This window comes from Mustelus asterias, unplaced genomic scaffold, assembly GCF_964213995.1.
Source record: "Mustelus asterias unplaced genomic scaffold, sMusAst1.hap1.1 HAP1_SCAFFOLD_2947, whole genome shotgun sequence".
NCBI classification, from domain to species: Eukaryota; Metazoa; Chordata; class Chondrichthyes; order Carcharhiniformes; family Triakidae; genus Mustelus; species Mustelus asterias.
Genome location: NW_027592892.1, coordinates 1 through 15,909, shown reverse-complemented (window position 1 = coordinate 15,909; position 15,909 = coordinate 1). Strand labels below are relative to the sequence as shown.

The 15,909-nt window shown below is 45.3% G+C and overlaps 1 protein-coding gene across 1 annotated transcript in view; it reads right to left on the bottom strand.

Annotated features, from left to right (window-relative positions):
• Positions 1-15,625, bottom strand: part of cfap161 (cilia and flagella associated protein 161) — a 41,734-nt gene extending 26,109 nt beyond the window's left edge. The window contains exon 1 of the mRNA XM_078207959.1: positions 15,557-15,625. Within this exon, the coding sequence (XP_078064085.1) occupies positions 15,557-15,625 (69 nt within the window). The remainder of the gene's footprint in view (positions 1-15,556) is intronic.
• Between the last annotated feature and the right edge of the window lie 284 nt (positions 15,626-15,909).

Sequence of the window (15,909 nt, the reverse complement as noted above, 5' to 3'; positions counted from 1 at the left end):
TTTGTTTTAGTAATTTGTAATTGAAGGAGCGATGCTAATCTTTTGCTCAGAAATTTATTTAATATTGGGAGTGTTACTGGAGAGCTGGATTCGCATTTCAGACACTCACACACTCACAACCAAAAGCAGAAATACACACACATGCACATCTCTCCCCCACATGCACATCTCTCCCCCACATGCACATCTCTCCCACACATGCACACACCCCACTGGGGGGGAATTTTAACACCCCGCCCACCTCGGGAATGGTAGCTGTCGGGAGGAGGGGGGGGGGGGGGTGAGGGCAGGGAGGAACCATGCAAAGGTCTGTTGACTTCAGGCGGGATTTTCCAGTTTTGGGCTGGAAAATCTTGCCCACTGCCCACCTCTCATACCCACCTCCCTCTCACACACCCACACTCGCCGCTCTCTCGCATGCACACTCAATCCTCTCGCATGCACACTCACCACTCTCTCACACACCCACACCTAGGCACGCACACCCGCCCCTCCCTCAAGCAGGCGCACGTGCCCCTCCCTCAAGCACGCGCACCCGCCCCTCTCCCAAGCGGGCGCACCCGCCCCCCCCTCTCAAACACACGCACTCGCCCCTCTCTCACTGGAGGAGCATGACTTGGGTTAGGGCCCTGGACCAGAATCCAAAATTATATTCGGAAGTTAGACTAGACCTCAACAATTTTTTTTTATTTTGACACAAATGTGAGGATAGGATTGCTTCACTCCAGGAGTAATTCCACTGACAAACTAGGGAACTTTTATAGCAAAACAAACTTTATTTTATAACACAGTTTAACTATAATTCTAACACATGAATCAGCTTAACTATTACCCATTTGAAAAACATTTAAACATGAAAAGAAATAACTCTAATTTCTAATCTATCACCGTTTCAATTCCAAATAAACAACATTCTTCTTACAGACTTAAAGCCCACTTTAAATACAGTTAGTAAACATAAATATACTTGCTATGAGGATCTCAATCTCAAAGTTTTCAGACAGGTTTTGATTTTCAGAGGAGCTTACTGACCTCTGTCTTTAAACAAACCCCAACCAGAACTCAAAAGCTATTTCTCTCCGCCTCATACCTAGCTCCACCAATTAACCGCATTTTCACATGACCCCTGTCAATCTAAACCCACCTTCCATTAATCAAAACCCCAGGGAAGCTTTTCTTTTTGTAAACTAAAGTGTATTTGTGCTCTCCTAAGTAAACACTACATGACTAAAATGAGTAATTATCCTGCTCTCCCAGCATCTGAGCTGTGTTCCCACCAGACATATTGACTGTAGAAAAAAAAAGTCCCTCTAAACATAAAAACCTATAGCACATTGTCATCACACTTGGCATTGGGGGTGAAAGGAGGGACATAGCTTGGCATTGGGGTATAAAGAGCCATGGGGGGAGGGGGGTGGAGGAATACAGCTTGACATTGAAGGACCATAGGAGGTGACAGCGGCATGAGGTTATAAGAATGAGGCAAGGAGAGTGTGGGGGGGCGGGTGAAAGGATGTAAGGGCTGAGGCCTGGAGGGCCTATGTGATTTTATTTTAACTGGGATGAAGTCCCACAGCACCAAGAAGAGCCTTTTATACAGCCCACCATGGAGCCCAGCAGCTCCTGAGGCTGCCTCCAACCTCCTTCTTGGCTTGCCTGACTCCAGCCCGCACCTGCCTTCCGACAACGAAGATCCTGCCTTTCCAGACACTTTCTCTAGAAGCGCGACAAGCCGGGAATTTTCCCAACTCCCACTTGCCATCTGGGTGATGAAAATTCAGGCCCTGAGTCAGCAGCTCATTTTGCAACTCTCTCAATCCCTCTCAGGGTACAGGCAGCAGAGTTTTGGTTAAACTGAAGTTACGGGGGACGGGAGGTCATTGGAATAGTCAAGTCTGGACTTGACAAACACATGGGCTTTCAGCAGCAGATGAGTTTAGGTAAGGATGGAGATAGGCAAAATAAAGAATGTGCAAATGCAAGCATCTGAATAAGACAAAATAAAAATCTTTCCCAGAACAGATCACAATGGAAGGAGGACCTGTGCTCTGGGTAGTCCGGCCTAAAACAGCAACCAGTCTGCTTTCTGCATATTTGATAACTGACCTGCTGCATATCTGCAGCATTGTCTGATTCTCTTTACAGAATTCTAGCATTTACGGGTTTGTTTTCTGCTTTTCTTGTGTGAAAAAGTATAAGACAGGCCATTCTAAAAGATAGTATTACAATTGGGCGGCACGGTGGCACAGTGGTTAGCACTGCTGCCTCATAGCTCCAGGGACCTGGATTCAATTCCAGGCTTGGGTCACTGTCTGTGTGGAGTTTGCACATTCTCCCCATGTCTGCGTGGGTTTCCTCCGGGTGCTCCGGTTTCCTCCCACAGTCCAACGGTGTGCAGGTTAGGTTGATTGGCCATGCTAAATTGCCCATAATGCGGGATGTGTAGGTTAGAGGGATTAGTGAGGTAAATGTGTGAGGTTATGGGGGATAGGGTCTGGGGTGGGATTGTTGGCAGTGCAGACTCAATGGGCCGAATGGCCTCCTTCTACATTCTAGGGTTTCTATGATCTCTGAAGTGTATTTATGCAGTTCAAAGGCAATATTGCATTAGTTGCAATAAGGGATTCAGAGTGAGCAGAAGAGGTAGCGAATATAAAGATGGGGGAGGGGGGGGGTGGGGGAGGGTGTGTGAAAAAGCTCAAAGTACCATTTTGAAGTGATTAATTCATGCATAAATATTCAAGCAGTCTAGCAAGTTGACGATGGTCGCCTTTCTTACTCCAATCATTCCTGAATTATGCATTTCCTCGTATTGTGCTTTAAGAATGCAAAGAAGTACCATTGTTAACAGATGCAGCCAGGGGCTGTAGTTAAAGAGCATGTCCCTTTCAGTTTTGCATCAGTATAAAGCTGTTCTCAAATTAAATAATAGCAGACATCTACATTTAAAAGGCCACATGTCTATCCAGTCTCAGATGAATGACTCACACGTTTTTCCTCCAAGGCAGAAATTAGGCACTCAGTACTCACAGCACTGTCAATTTTCACAGATTTGGGTCGAATAGTGAACAAAGACGAGCCCAGGTTGGTATTTTTACAAGGTCTCAATTTTATCAAAACATAATTTTACATATCGCCAAAAATGAGATTCTAAATATCCGTGACGTGGATACTGGATAGTGCTGTAGTTGGACAACTTGAGTACTTGTGTGCAGTCCTGGTCACCTCATTACAGAAAGGTAATTAGAGAAGATACAGAGGAGATTGACAAGGATGTTGCCAGGACTGGAAAATTACAGCGATGAGGAAAGACTGGATAGGCTGGAGTTCTTCTCCTCGGGACAAAGGAGGCTGAGGGGAGATTAGATTGAGATGTACAAGGTTGTGAGGGGCCTGGATAGAATGGATCGGAAGGGCCTATTTACCTGGCAGAGAGGTCGGTGAGTAGGGGATTTAAAATGATTGGTAGAAGGATTAGAGGAGAGATGAGGAAAAGCTTTTTCAACAAGAGGGTTGTGGGGCTCTGGAACTCACTGTCTGAAAGGGTAACAGAGGCAGAAAACCCCTAACGCGTTTAGGTATCTAAATATGTACCTGAAGTCCCGTTACAGAACAAACATGGAAAACATCTAAAATAGTGGAAGGCATGTGCACCTTCTGAGATGGGAGTGCACCCATATTGATGTAGGCATCAAATGAGGTTCCCAGGGCCCGAGCCTCAAACACGCATTAGGCCCTTTGGATGGGTCGGCTCTAATCAGGAAAACCAGTTTACTTGAAAGACGTCACTGGAGTCCCCCTTAAAAATGCATAGCACAATGCTCCTCCCACATTAAAACCATAGGACACTGATGGTACCTAATTCACTCCCTTCCCATTCACTACTTCCAAGTCACTAACTTGATCTCAACCACACCCAACCCCCACTCCTGATCACTATCTCGTTCCTCCATCTCACTCCCGGGGTGATATTTAATCCAGGTGATAAGGGTCTCACCTGTCGGTTGGAGAGCCAGCAAGAGCCCTGCTCCACCTCTTTTAGGGAAAACCAGCAGTGGACCTTCTCCAGGATCAAAGACCCTGTGACAGAAATCCCCAGCCCACCCACACCCCCACCACAGTGGATGCTTTCCTTTGTAGGCAGCACTATCAGGAGCATACAAACATACAAAATAGGAGCAACGGTAGGCCATTCAAGCCTGCTCTGCCATTCAATAAGATCATGGTTGATCTGTTTGCGTTGAGTTCCACATTCCCCATCTACTCTCAATAATCTCTGAGCTCCTTGTCCAACAGGAAACTACCTCTGCCTTAAAAATATTCAGTGATCCCGCTTCCACCTCTTTCTGAGGCAGAGTTGCACAACCCTCAGAGAAAACATTTCTCCTCATCTCTGTCCGACAAGGGCAACTCCTAATTTTAAAACAGTGTCTCCTAGTTCTGGGACTCACCCACAAGAGGGTCTACCTTGTCAATACCATTCAGAATCTTTTAAGCTTCAATCAAATCATCTTTCACTCTTCCAAACTCAAGTGGAAACAAGTCCAGCCTTTCAAACCCATCCTCATAAGGCAACCTGCTTATTCCAGGTGTCAATCTAATAAACTTCCTCTGAACCACCTCCAAATCCTTCCTTAAATAAGGAATCCAAAATTGCACACACTATTCAAGATGCAGACTCATCAATAACTGAAGTATAACATCCTTACTTTAATAATTACTATTGTAATAAAAGATAGCATTCTATCAGCCTTCTTGATTACTCGCTGTACCTGCAGGCTAACATCACATGAAGAAGCAAATCCATGTGTTTCCCAACCAGAAACCATGGATGAACAGGGATATCCACTGCTTGCTGAAGTCCAGGTCTGAGGCGTACAAGTCAGGCGACCCTGACCTATACAAGAAAGCCAGATATGATCTAAGTCGATCCATCAAAGTTGCCAAAAGACAGTACCGAGTCAAGCTAGAGTCCCAGGCTAGCCACATGGACCCCCACCAACTATGGCAAGGTCTGCAAGACATAACAGGCTACAAGATGATGGCATGTAAAATCGCCGGCTCCAATGCACCCCTCCCTGATGAGCTCAATACATTCAACGCCTGTTTTGAGCAAGAGGTCAGCAAGAGCATGCCCTCCACCCCAGAAGCCTCGGATGAACCTGTATCTGGTGTCTCCACTGCAGATGTCAGAGCAGCCTTCTCGAAAGTCAACCCATGAAAAGCGACTGGCCCGGATGGAGTATCCGGACAAGCACTCAGATCCTGTGCGGATCAGCTGGTGGGGGTATTCGCAGACATCTTCAAGCTCTCTTCACAACAACGTGAGGTCCCTATCTGCTTCAAGAAGACGACCATTATCCCAGTACCAAAGAAAAGCCAGGCAGTGTGCCTTAATGACTATAGTCCAGTGGCTCTGACACCCATCATTATGAAGTGCTTCAAAAGGTTAGTCATGGCACGAATCAATTCCAGACTCCCAGATTGCCTGGATCCACGACAGTTCGCCTACCGTCGCAACAGGTCCACAGCAGACGCCATCGCCCTGACCCTGCACTCAACCCTGGAACACCTAGATAACAAAGACACCTATGTCAGACTCCTTTTTATTGTCTACAGCTCAGCCTTCAACATCATTATTCCTGCAAAACTCATCTCCAAACTCCGTGGCCTGGGTCTCGGCTCCTCCCTCTGTGACTGGATCCTGAACTTCCTAACCCACAGACTGCAATCAGTAAGGATAGGCAAAACACCTCCTCCACGATCATCCTCAACACTGATGCTCCAAAAGGCTGTGTCCTCAGCCCCTTACTATATTCCTTATACACCTATGGCTGTGTGGCCAAATTCCCCTTCAACTAGATGTTCAAGTTTGCTGATGACACCACCGTAGTGGGTCGGACCTCAAACAATGATGAGACAGTTAAGTACGGTTAAGAGGTAGAGAATCTGATGAACTGGTGCAACAACAATAATCTCTCCTTCAATGTCAACAAAACAAAGGAGATAGTCATCGACTTCAGGAAGCGTAGTGGAGGACATGCCCCTGTCTACATCAATGGGAACGAAGTAGAACTGATCGAGAGCTTCATATTTTTAGGTGTCCAGATCACCAACAACCTGTCCTGGTCCCCCCATGCTGACGCTATAGTTAAGAAAGCCCAACAACGCCTCTATTTTCTCAGAGGACTAAAGAAGTGTGGTGTGTCCTCAACGACTCTCACCAACTTTTACAGATGAACCATAAGAAGCGTTCTTTCTAGTTGTATCACAGCTTGGTATGGCTCCTGCTCTGTCCAAGACCGCAAGAAACTATAAAGGGTCGTGAACAAAGCCCAGTCCATCACGCAAACCAGCCTCCCATCCATTGACACTGTCTACACTTTCCGCTGTCTCGGAAAAGCAACCATCATAATTAAGGACCCCACGCACCCTGGACATACTCTCTTCCACCTTCTTCTGTCGGGAAAAATATACAGAAGTCTGTGGACACGTACTAACCAACTCAAGAACAGCTTCTTCCCTGCTGCCACCAGACTTTTGAATCTTACCTCACATTAAGTTGATCTTTCTCTACACCCTAGCTATGACTGTAACACTAAATTCTGCACTCTCTCCTTTACTTATCTATGAATGGTATGCTTTGTCTGTATAGCATGCAAGAAACAATACTTTTCACTGTACACTAATACATGTGACAATAATAAATCAAATCAAATCAAAGGATGAAGTCCATCTGGACCAGGAGTCGGCCCACAGCTCCATCAGTTTGCTCAGTACTGCTCCTCTAATGATTTCCTTGATCCATCCTCTCATTCATTATTCCAACTTGGATTCAGAAACTCACTAGCAACTGGTTAGATTTACAGGCAATACAAAACTGGATAAGGGGGTCTTGAGGCACAGTTGGTCGCATCCTTGCCTCAGCCAGAAGCTCTGGGTTCAATTCCCATGATGTGGAGATGCCGGCGTTGGACTGGGGTAAACACAGTAAGAAATCTAACAACACCAGGTTAATCTGGTGTTGTTAGACTACTTACTGTATTCAATTCCCATTCCAGGACTTGATGGCCTTAGAAAGTTGATAACACAGCCATATAATTATAGAAATACTGCAGCACAGAAGGAGACAATTTGGTCCGTTGTGACTGTATTGGCTGTTGGAGCAATTCACATTCTCCTCATAACACTGCACATTCATCTGTTTTAGATAATAGTCTAATTCCCTTTTGAATATCTTAGTTGAACCTGCCTTCACCACACTCTCAGGCAGTGCATTACATTCACTGCGTAAAAAGGTTTTCCTCATGTTACTTTGCTTATTTTACCAATTACTTTAAATTAGTGCCTTTTCATTCTCCATCCTTTTACGAGTGGGAACAGTTTCTCCCTATCTACCCCTTCAAAACTCCTCATGATTTTGAATACCTCCATCAAATCTCCGCTCAGCCTTCTTTCCTGCAAGGAAAACAGTCCTAACTAACAAATTGAGTATGAATCTCGAAATCCTTCCAACATACACCAATCGCAGGCAGTAAAAGCAGGAGAGATTCCTGGATAGCTAAGTGACAGAAAGAAAATTGGAATCTCTATTATCTGTAAGCATAACTCCGGATGGCACCATGCATGTTAAGGTGCATATTGCCACAGCAACTGGCATCCCCTGGGAAGCTGGTTAGCCCAGTTGATTGGGCGGCCAGTGTGGATCAGGTTTGGTGCCAACAACACAGGGTTTGATTTCCTAATTCTAGCTGGGGTAGATTTGGGGTCTGAACCCTTGCCTTTCGCCTGGTGGAACTCGCAGCACTCTGGGTTGGATCTCCCTTCATTCAGAGAACTGAAGAACAAAAAGATTAAACACAGAGTAAGAGCAGTCAATTTAGAGGAAGCAGTGAGGGACCTACAAAAGGAGCTAAGATAGAATCTGTAAATGGATGGAATAGAAGCAGAGGAAATATAAGTACAAAGTGTTGAAGGCTGGAAGGAAAATGAGTGACCACTAGATATATCCATTAGCAGTGGGGTAGCTCAGCTATAAGAAATATGTGAATAATAACCTATTGGCACTGATTTTCCAAGGGATGTCCTGTTCTGGGCAACCTGAGTGGCAAGAACTAACACTTCTTGGAATGGATTTTGTACACTGTGGAGATGCACAAATAGACCCGGTCACTGAGGTGACAGGAAGTTTGAAAACACCTCCAGCCTTAAAATCTCCAAGGGTGTTTAAAGGGATGTGGAGTAGGAGGCAGCAGCAAAGGTGTGGCCCTGAGATTCTTCCAAGCAGGTAAGTGACGGTTCTTGCTAAAAAGTATAAAAACTTCAGTAATTAACTGAAGATTTGCTGTAAAATATTTTCAATGCAACCAAAGCCTTGCAGTGGTTTTCATGTTGTATCTCTTGATAGCCGTTCTCTGCTGAGTACTGGGATTGTTCTTGCTCACTTTGGGGGCACAGTGGTTAGCACTGCTGCCTCACAGCGCCAGGGACCCGGGTTCAATTCCTGGCTTGGGTCACTGTCTGTGCGGAGTTTGCACGTTCTCCCAGTGTCTGCGTGGGTTTCCTCTGGGTGCTCCGGTTTCCTCCCACAGTCTGAAAGACGTGCTGGTTAGGTGCATTGGCCATGCTAAATTCTCCCTTAGTGCATCTGAACAGGCGCCGGAGTGTGGCAACTAGGGGATTTTCACAGTAACTTAATTGCAGTATTAATGTAAGCCTACTTGTGACACTAATAAATAAACTTAACTTCTAGATTGCACCATGAGCCAACATTCTCAAGGATGGCGATGCTAAGAGGTATTGATAGAGTGGATTCTCAGAGGCTTTTACCCAGGGCTGAAATGGTTGTCACGAGAGACCACAGGTTTAGGGTGCAGGGGAGTAGGTATAGAGGAGATGTTAGGGGTAAGTTTTTCACTCAGAGGGTGGTGGGTGCGTGGAATCGGCTGCCGGTAGTGGTGGTGGAAGCGGAATCGATTGAGTCTTTTGAGACTTTTGGATAGGTTCATGGAGGTTAGTGAGATAGAGGGTTATAGATGAGCCTAGAAAGTAAGGAAATTGTTTGGCGCAACTTGTGGGCCGAAGGGCCTGTTTGTGCTGTAGCTTTTCTATGTTCTATGTTCTAACTGGAAAGTGAGGAGGTACTGGTGCTTTATACTGGCTATATAGAAAAATCATAGAAAATCATAGAAACCCTACAGTGCAGAAGGAGGCCACTCGGCCCATCGAGTCTGCACCGACCACAATCCCACCCAGGCCCTATCCCCACATATTTACCCACTAATCCCACTAACCTACGCATCTTAGGACTCTAAGGGGCAATTTTTTTTTTTTAACCTGGCCAATCAACCTAAACCGCACATCTTTGGACTTTGGATATGTGCAAAGTTAACTGGCTAAATCCCAACAGTACCCATACAAGGTCCTTAATTTTTCCTAACCAGCACCTCTGGGCTTGAGTTGGTTGGAATGTGTTTCACTGATGCGACGGCATACTCCACAATGAGCAAACAAAAATACTACCTGTGGAGAATTCACAGTTAATTGCTTTGTAGATGCTGTGCTGAAACCCAGCTGACCAAAACAAATTAGATTAAAGAATAGCTTTGTTTGAATTTTCTATCCGTATAGGCATTCAGGTTCTCTTGGTTAAACGGGTGGCACGGTGGCACAGCAGTTAGCACTGCTGCCTCACAACTCCAGGGAACTGGGTTCGATTCCCGGCTTGGATCACTGTCTGTGTGGAGTTTGCACATTCTCCCCGGGTTAGGTGCATTGGCCATGCTAGATTGCCCCTTAGTGTCCCGGGATGCGTAGGTTAGCAGTGTAAATATGTGGGGCTACGGGGATAAGGCCTAGGTGGGATTGTTGTCGGTGCATACTCGATGGGCCAAATGGCCTCCTTCTGCACTGTAGGGTCTCTATGATTCTCTATGAAATTAAAGTGATTTCGATTCAGACCACCAGAGCTATCTGATGGGCATCAGTCCGAATGTTAATGTAAGTGACTGTATATGCACTTAACGTGTTGCCGTGCATTTTCCATTCACTTTCAATGGAATTGTGTTTCTATTAGAATGGAGAGAAGGATTAGTATGATCACAGTCATTTTCAGGCAGTGGTTTCTACAACAATAATGGCAATGGCTCTAAGTTACTTTTCCCAGTGTAATTATCAATAATCATTCATTAAATCTTCAGACAATCAAAGATGCTAAAATTAATCAAGTATGTGTCACATACACATTGGTTGTGTATCAAAAGCAGATGGGAATGTTTTACCAATTATGTGCAGGCAGTGAGAACCTCGGCTATACCAGCACCTATTAGAATATCTGGGGCAGCAACTGAGAGCTTCTGCTGTTGGTTGGTAGATGGTTTAGGTCCTTAACTGCCAATAGTGCCATAGGTAGGTGTCATAAAACAGAAAATGTTGGAAAATCTCAGCAGGTCTGACAGCATCTGTGGGGAAAGAATAGAGCCAATGTTTTGAGTCTAGAGTCTTTGTCAGAGCTGACCCAGCTCTGTTGAAGGGTCACCTAGACTCGAAATGTTGGCTCTATTCTCTCCCCACAGATGCTGTCAGACCTGCTGAGATTTTCCAGCATTTTCTGTTTTTGTTTCAGATTCCGGCATCCACAGTATTTTGGATGAGACTTTAAACTGAGGCCCTGTCTACCTTCTCAGGTAGGCATAGAAGAACCCAAGGCACTATTTTGAAATGCACAGTGGAGTTCTTTCTGATATCCTGACCAAATTTATCCCTCAATCAATTGCAGAAACATATATTATCAAGTTATTATCTCATTGCTCACAGCAAAGACCTGCAAACAGCAGATTGGCTGCCACATTTCCTACAGTGATGACACATCAAAAGTATATTATTGATTGTGAGGTGCTTTGAGATGTTTTGTGGTCAAGAAAGCGGGTATAGAAAGGCAAGACTTTCTTATTAGGTTAAGTGCTCAGAAGATGGTTAGTATTTAATACTCCCCTGAGGCGAATTTGGAGGTTGGGAAGGGTATTTAATCAAGCTAGAGACTGCAAGATGGGCACCCACCACCTTCCCGCTTCCTGACCACTTAAGTCCGAGGTGGGAAGGCTTATGGACAATCTTCCCAAACCGACATTCATTGAGCCTCTTAAGTTGGAGATTAATGTTCACTCAAAGGCCTCATTAGGCTGAAGCAAGTATTCAAGCAGCGCCAGTGGGGCAATCGCCACATGGGTAGCCTGAAAAGCAAACCCATGAGGGCTCCTGTGGGGAGGGCCCTTGTTATAGGACACATTGCCTTATCAAGGGATCTGAGAGCTATCACTTGCCCTTTCTTCCAAATACAATGCCCCATCCTAGCCAATGACCTTCTCCCCACAACCCCCATCCTTTACTGTCCTTTGCCCCGGAGTCCCTTGTTGATCCTGGGCCTCTGATGGATACATTACTGGCAGCCACCATTCACCATTCCCAGTGGCACAGCCGGCAACAAGGAGCTGCCGGCAGCTCATGTTTGGCAGGACTTCCACCCCCAGAGTCCTTGATCCTCAGGAAGATCCACCACTGACCACATAAGTGCCTGATTGGCACTTTAATATAGCAGGCCTTCCCCAAAGGAGGCTTTGCAGGGCTCCCGCTGGCTCTCAACTGGTCGGGGAAACCCTTGTCATCTGGTTTAAGTTCTATCCAATGATTCCCTCCAAATCATTTTTCATTATGCCATAATGTTAAGTAGTAACAGCCACTAGATGGAGTCTGTGTTCAAGTATGGAGTTATATTCTGATTAACATTGCCACATATGAAAAGGTTTTAAATAACTTAAAGGCTGCGCAAACATTAGGAATTTTAAGCTTTGTGCACAAGAAAAGCTGGTACGGATGACATTTATACAGTTAGGAACATCTGCTGGTTAAAACTAGACATCAAGCTGGGAGTAAGGATTGGCTCAGCAGTTGTATTCCCACCTTCAATTTAAAAGATTATTAATTCAAACCCACATTTGCTTGCCCTAACAGTCAGTGCCTCTAAATACCGGGGGGGACATCTAGTGCAGCTTAATGCCCAATGGGAATGGAGTGCCCAAGCCCCCCTCGTGACACCTAGCTGGATCTTCTGGTAGCAAGTTGAGAGTCAAGTAAACAACCTGTCCACATTAATAAAGGTAATTGTAACAGAAAAGCCTAGTTTGTTGGGTTGGGAGTATAATAACCTCAGGTGTCAGCTGTAAAGGAATAGTGCTTCATTGCACAAAATGAAGTAAAATAAAACCACAAGCCTGTGGTGAACATAAGTCCAAAGATGTGCGGGTTAGGTGAATTGGCCATGCTAAATTGCCCCTTAGTATAAGGGGGACTAACTGGGGTAAATGCATGGGGTTGTGGGGATAGGGCCAGGGTGGGATTGTGGTCAATGCAGACTCGATGGGCTGAATAGCCTCCTTCTGCACTGTATGATTCTATGACTCTATAAAATAGGTCCCAACCGGGACAATACAATAATGGACCCACTCAGTAGCCTGCTTTATACAGGGCTCGGCATACGAGCTCCACCTGGTGAGTTAATTACCAATCCCCAGGGAGCTTGTATTCAACGAGCCCGACGGGGAGATCAATCAATGATTCGCCCATGCAAGTCCTGGGGGTTATCACAGGGAGGAAATGGATTGCCTTATGTGCCATTTGTGTGGAAAAGGAAGAAGCTGTGACATAGCTCCAGTGTTGTACAGACTGACTAGGTGAGTGAAGACTCTGGTTCCATGTGGCATTTATATAAATGCTGGCACATGGCCTGACGTCACGATCCTGCTTAGACTAGTGCACAGCCAGTAAAACATCCCAAATTGTACCAACACAAGGAAATGCACTCACACATTTATTGTGTAAGATTAACAAAATTCAAAACATACAAAGTATATCTTGGCCCGATGAAAACCATCCGGGAGGCTTTGCATTCCACAGAGTACTCATTTGTTTCTATATTCAAATATGCTATTAGGCAACTTGATGATTTGAACATTTGATAATGGGCGTGTTCCCTCAATAGTTTGTGGTTGGCACATAAACAACTGTTTTCTGTTTAAACTCTTTAATATATTCCAAAAAGCTGAAGTGAAGAATTAAATACGCACTCGAGGATTTAACCGTATTGCACATGAGGAGGTCAAATGAAATTGGATTGAACATTTTCTCCAGTGTACATTTTGTTAAAACAGAACTGAATGGAGAAACACATAGTGGAGCTCAAAATGGACAGTGATCATAGTGACATGATGATACAGAACACACTTTTTCAAAATGAATGATTAGTTCTGTTCTCATTGGAGTGGTAACCCTGAAGTTATATATAACCAATTGTCACTCTGTAATGGAAAGAGATGTCTAAAGTCCTTTGTGCAATATGGTTCATTACTTACTGATTGTTGATGACCATCTATCTTAGTAAATTAAATCACTTGTTAAATGATCCGTGCTTATATATCAACCATATCATTGGAAATCTAAATATATTACATCTACTGGCTCCCCTTATCCAACCCATCACTTACATCCTCAAATAACTCATAAATTTGTCAAGCCTGATTTCCTTTTCATAAATACCATGTCGATTCTGCCTGATTGTATTGCGATTTTCTAAATATCCTGCTGCAATTTCCTTAAGAATGGACTCCAACATTTTTTGAACAACGGATGGTAGGCTTACTGGCCTATAATTTCCTGTTTTCTGCCTCTCTCCTTTCTCGAATAGTGGTGTTACATTTGTGGTTTTCCAATGGATCCTTTCCAGAATCCAAGGATTACAACAATTACATCCACCATCTCTGCAGCTATTTATTTTAAGACACCTAGGATGAGGCCATCTGATCCAGGGGACTTGTCAGCCTTTAGTCCCATTGGTTTTCCGAGTACTTTTTCTTGTGAATCGTGATTGTTTTATTGCCCCACTTTTGAACCCTGCTTTTCTACTATTCGTGGATGCTTTTTAGGTATTCCACTATGAAGACAGATACAAAATCCATGATCAAAATCTCTGCTATTTCCTTCTTTTCCATTACCAGTTACACCCTCTAATTAGAATTAGAGATGAGTGTTATGTTACAGTATTACTGGTATAGGGATAGAGGCTACTGTGAGGTTTAGGGTTGGGAAATAAGGTGCCTTATTCCCAACCCCATCCAATCCTAAACTTCAATCTGACTTCACCCTATCCTTATAACCCTATTCTCCAATCCTGTGCCTCCAAACCTATTCCTAAAACCCTGGCACATTCCCTCTAACCCTGTTCCCTTACACCGATCTAATCATGAACTTTCCTTATCCTATTGTCCTTATTTTAATCCTACCCCCTAAGTCTCTCACCTGAAACCTAACCCTATCCTCCAACTCTACCCCCAACCCAAACTTCCTAGCAAATTCTTGCTAGCCCCCTATTCCTATGCCTTAGCCTTATTACCTAATCCTATAGCCAAACTTTATCTGTAGCAGTAGACCTACTTCTATTATTTAATCTAAGGGGACAGAATCAGGAGGTTAGGATGGGTAATAAAGTTGGGGGATAGAACTGGCTGACAGGGTTAGAAAGAGCAGATATCAGGTGGGATTTTCTGGTCTTGCCTGTGACCAGGATTTTCCAGTCCCGCCAGAAGTCACTGGACTTTTGGCTGTCTCTCTAAACTGTCCATTCCCCTCCACCTGACCAAGTTAAAATTGGGGACAGGTTAGGGCACTGGATGAGGAAAAAGGGTTGTGCTAAAGTCAGGATTAGGGGAATGGGTTGGAATTAGGTCAGGATTGGGAATGAGATCAAAATTGGGATAGGGTTAAGGTTATAAGAATGGGAATGGAGTCAGGATTGGGATGGGGTGGGGGTAATGGGAATGGGATGAAAGTTGGGAATGAAAATGGAATTTCGGGAATGGGATGACGGTTGGGATGAGGTCAAGATGTTGGGAATGTGGTGAGGGTTGGGAATAAGGCTGGGATTTTGAGGATGGGATGAAGGTTGGAAATAAGATGGGGATTCTGGGAATGGGATGAGGGTTGAGAATGGAGTGAGAGTTGGGAATCGGATGAGGTCTCCCATGGGGCCAGAACTTTGGGAATGGGATGAGGATTGGGAATAAGATGGGGATTTTGGGAATGGGACAGGGGTCAGGATTTGGGAATGAGATGAGGATTGGGATAGGGTTGGGATTAGGGAATGAGATAAGGGTTGGGATTTGGAAATGAAATGAGGGTTGAGATTTGGGAATGAGATGAGGGTGGGATGGGGTTGGATTGTGGTTTGGGATGAGAGTTGGGATTTGGTAATGGGATGAGGGTTGGGAATGGGATGAGAGTTGGGAATAAGATAGGGATCTTGGGAATGGGATGAGGTCAGGATTTGGGAATGAGGGTTGGGATGGGGTTGAGGTTTGGGAATGAGATGAAGTTAGGATGGTGTTGGGGTGAAGGTTGGGATTTGGGAATGGGGTGAGGGTCAGTCAGGATTTTGGGAATGGGATGAGTTCAGGGGTTGGGAATGAGGATAGGATGTTGGGAATGGGAAGAGGGTCAGATTCCTCACCTGGTCCAAGGTGAGGTCCTCGAACCAGTTGTGCAGCAGCACGGAGGAGCTGTAGGTGTTCTCGCCCATGGCCGCCACTGAACAACAGCCCCGTCACCATGGCAACCGCCGCCCTCTGAACCCGCCCCGGCACTTCCGGCACGCCGTTACCAATGGCAACAAGAAGTGGCGGGGAAGGGGAAGGGGAGAGAGAGAGAGAGTCGGGGGACGCTGAGGGTCAGGAGGGAGAGGGGCGTTGATGGACGGGAGTAGGTGATGGGGGGGGGGGGGGTGTGTGAGGGGAGAGGGGGGGGTGTGTGAGGGGAGAAGGGGGGGTGTGTGAGGGGAGAGGGGGGTGTGTGAGGGGAGAGGGG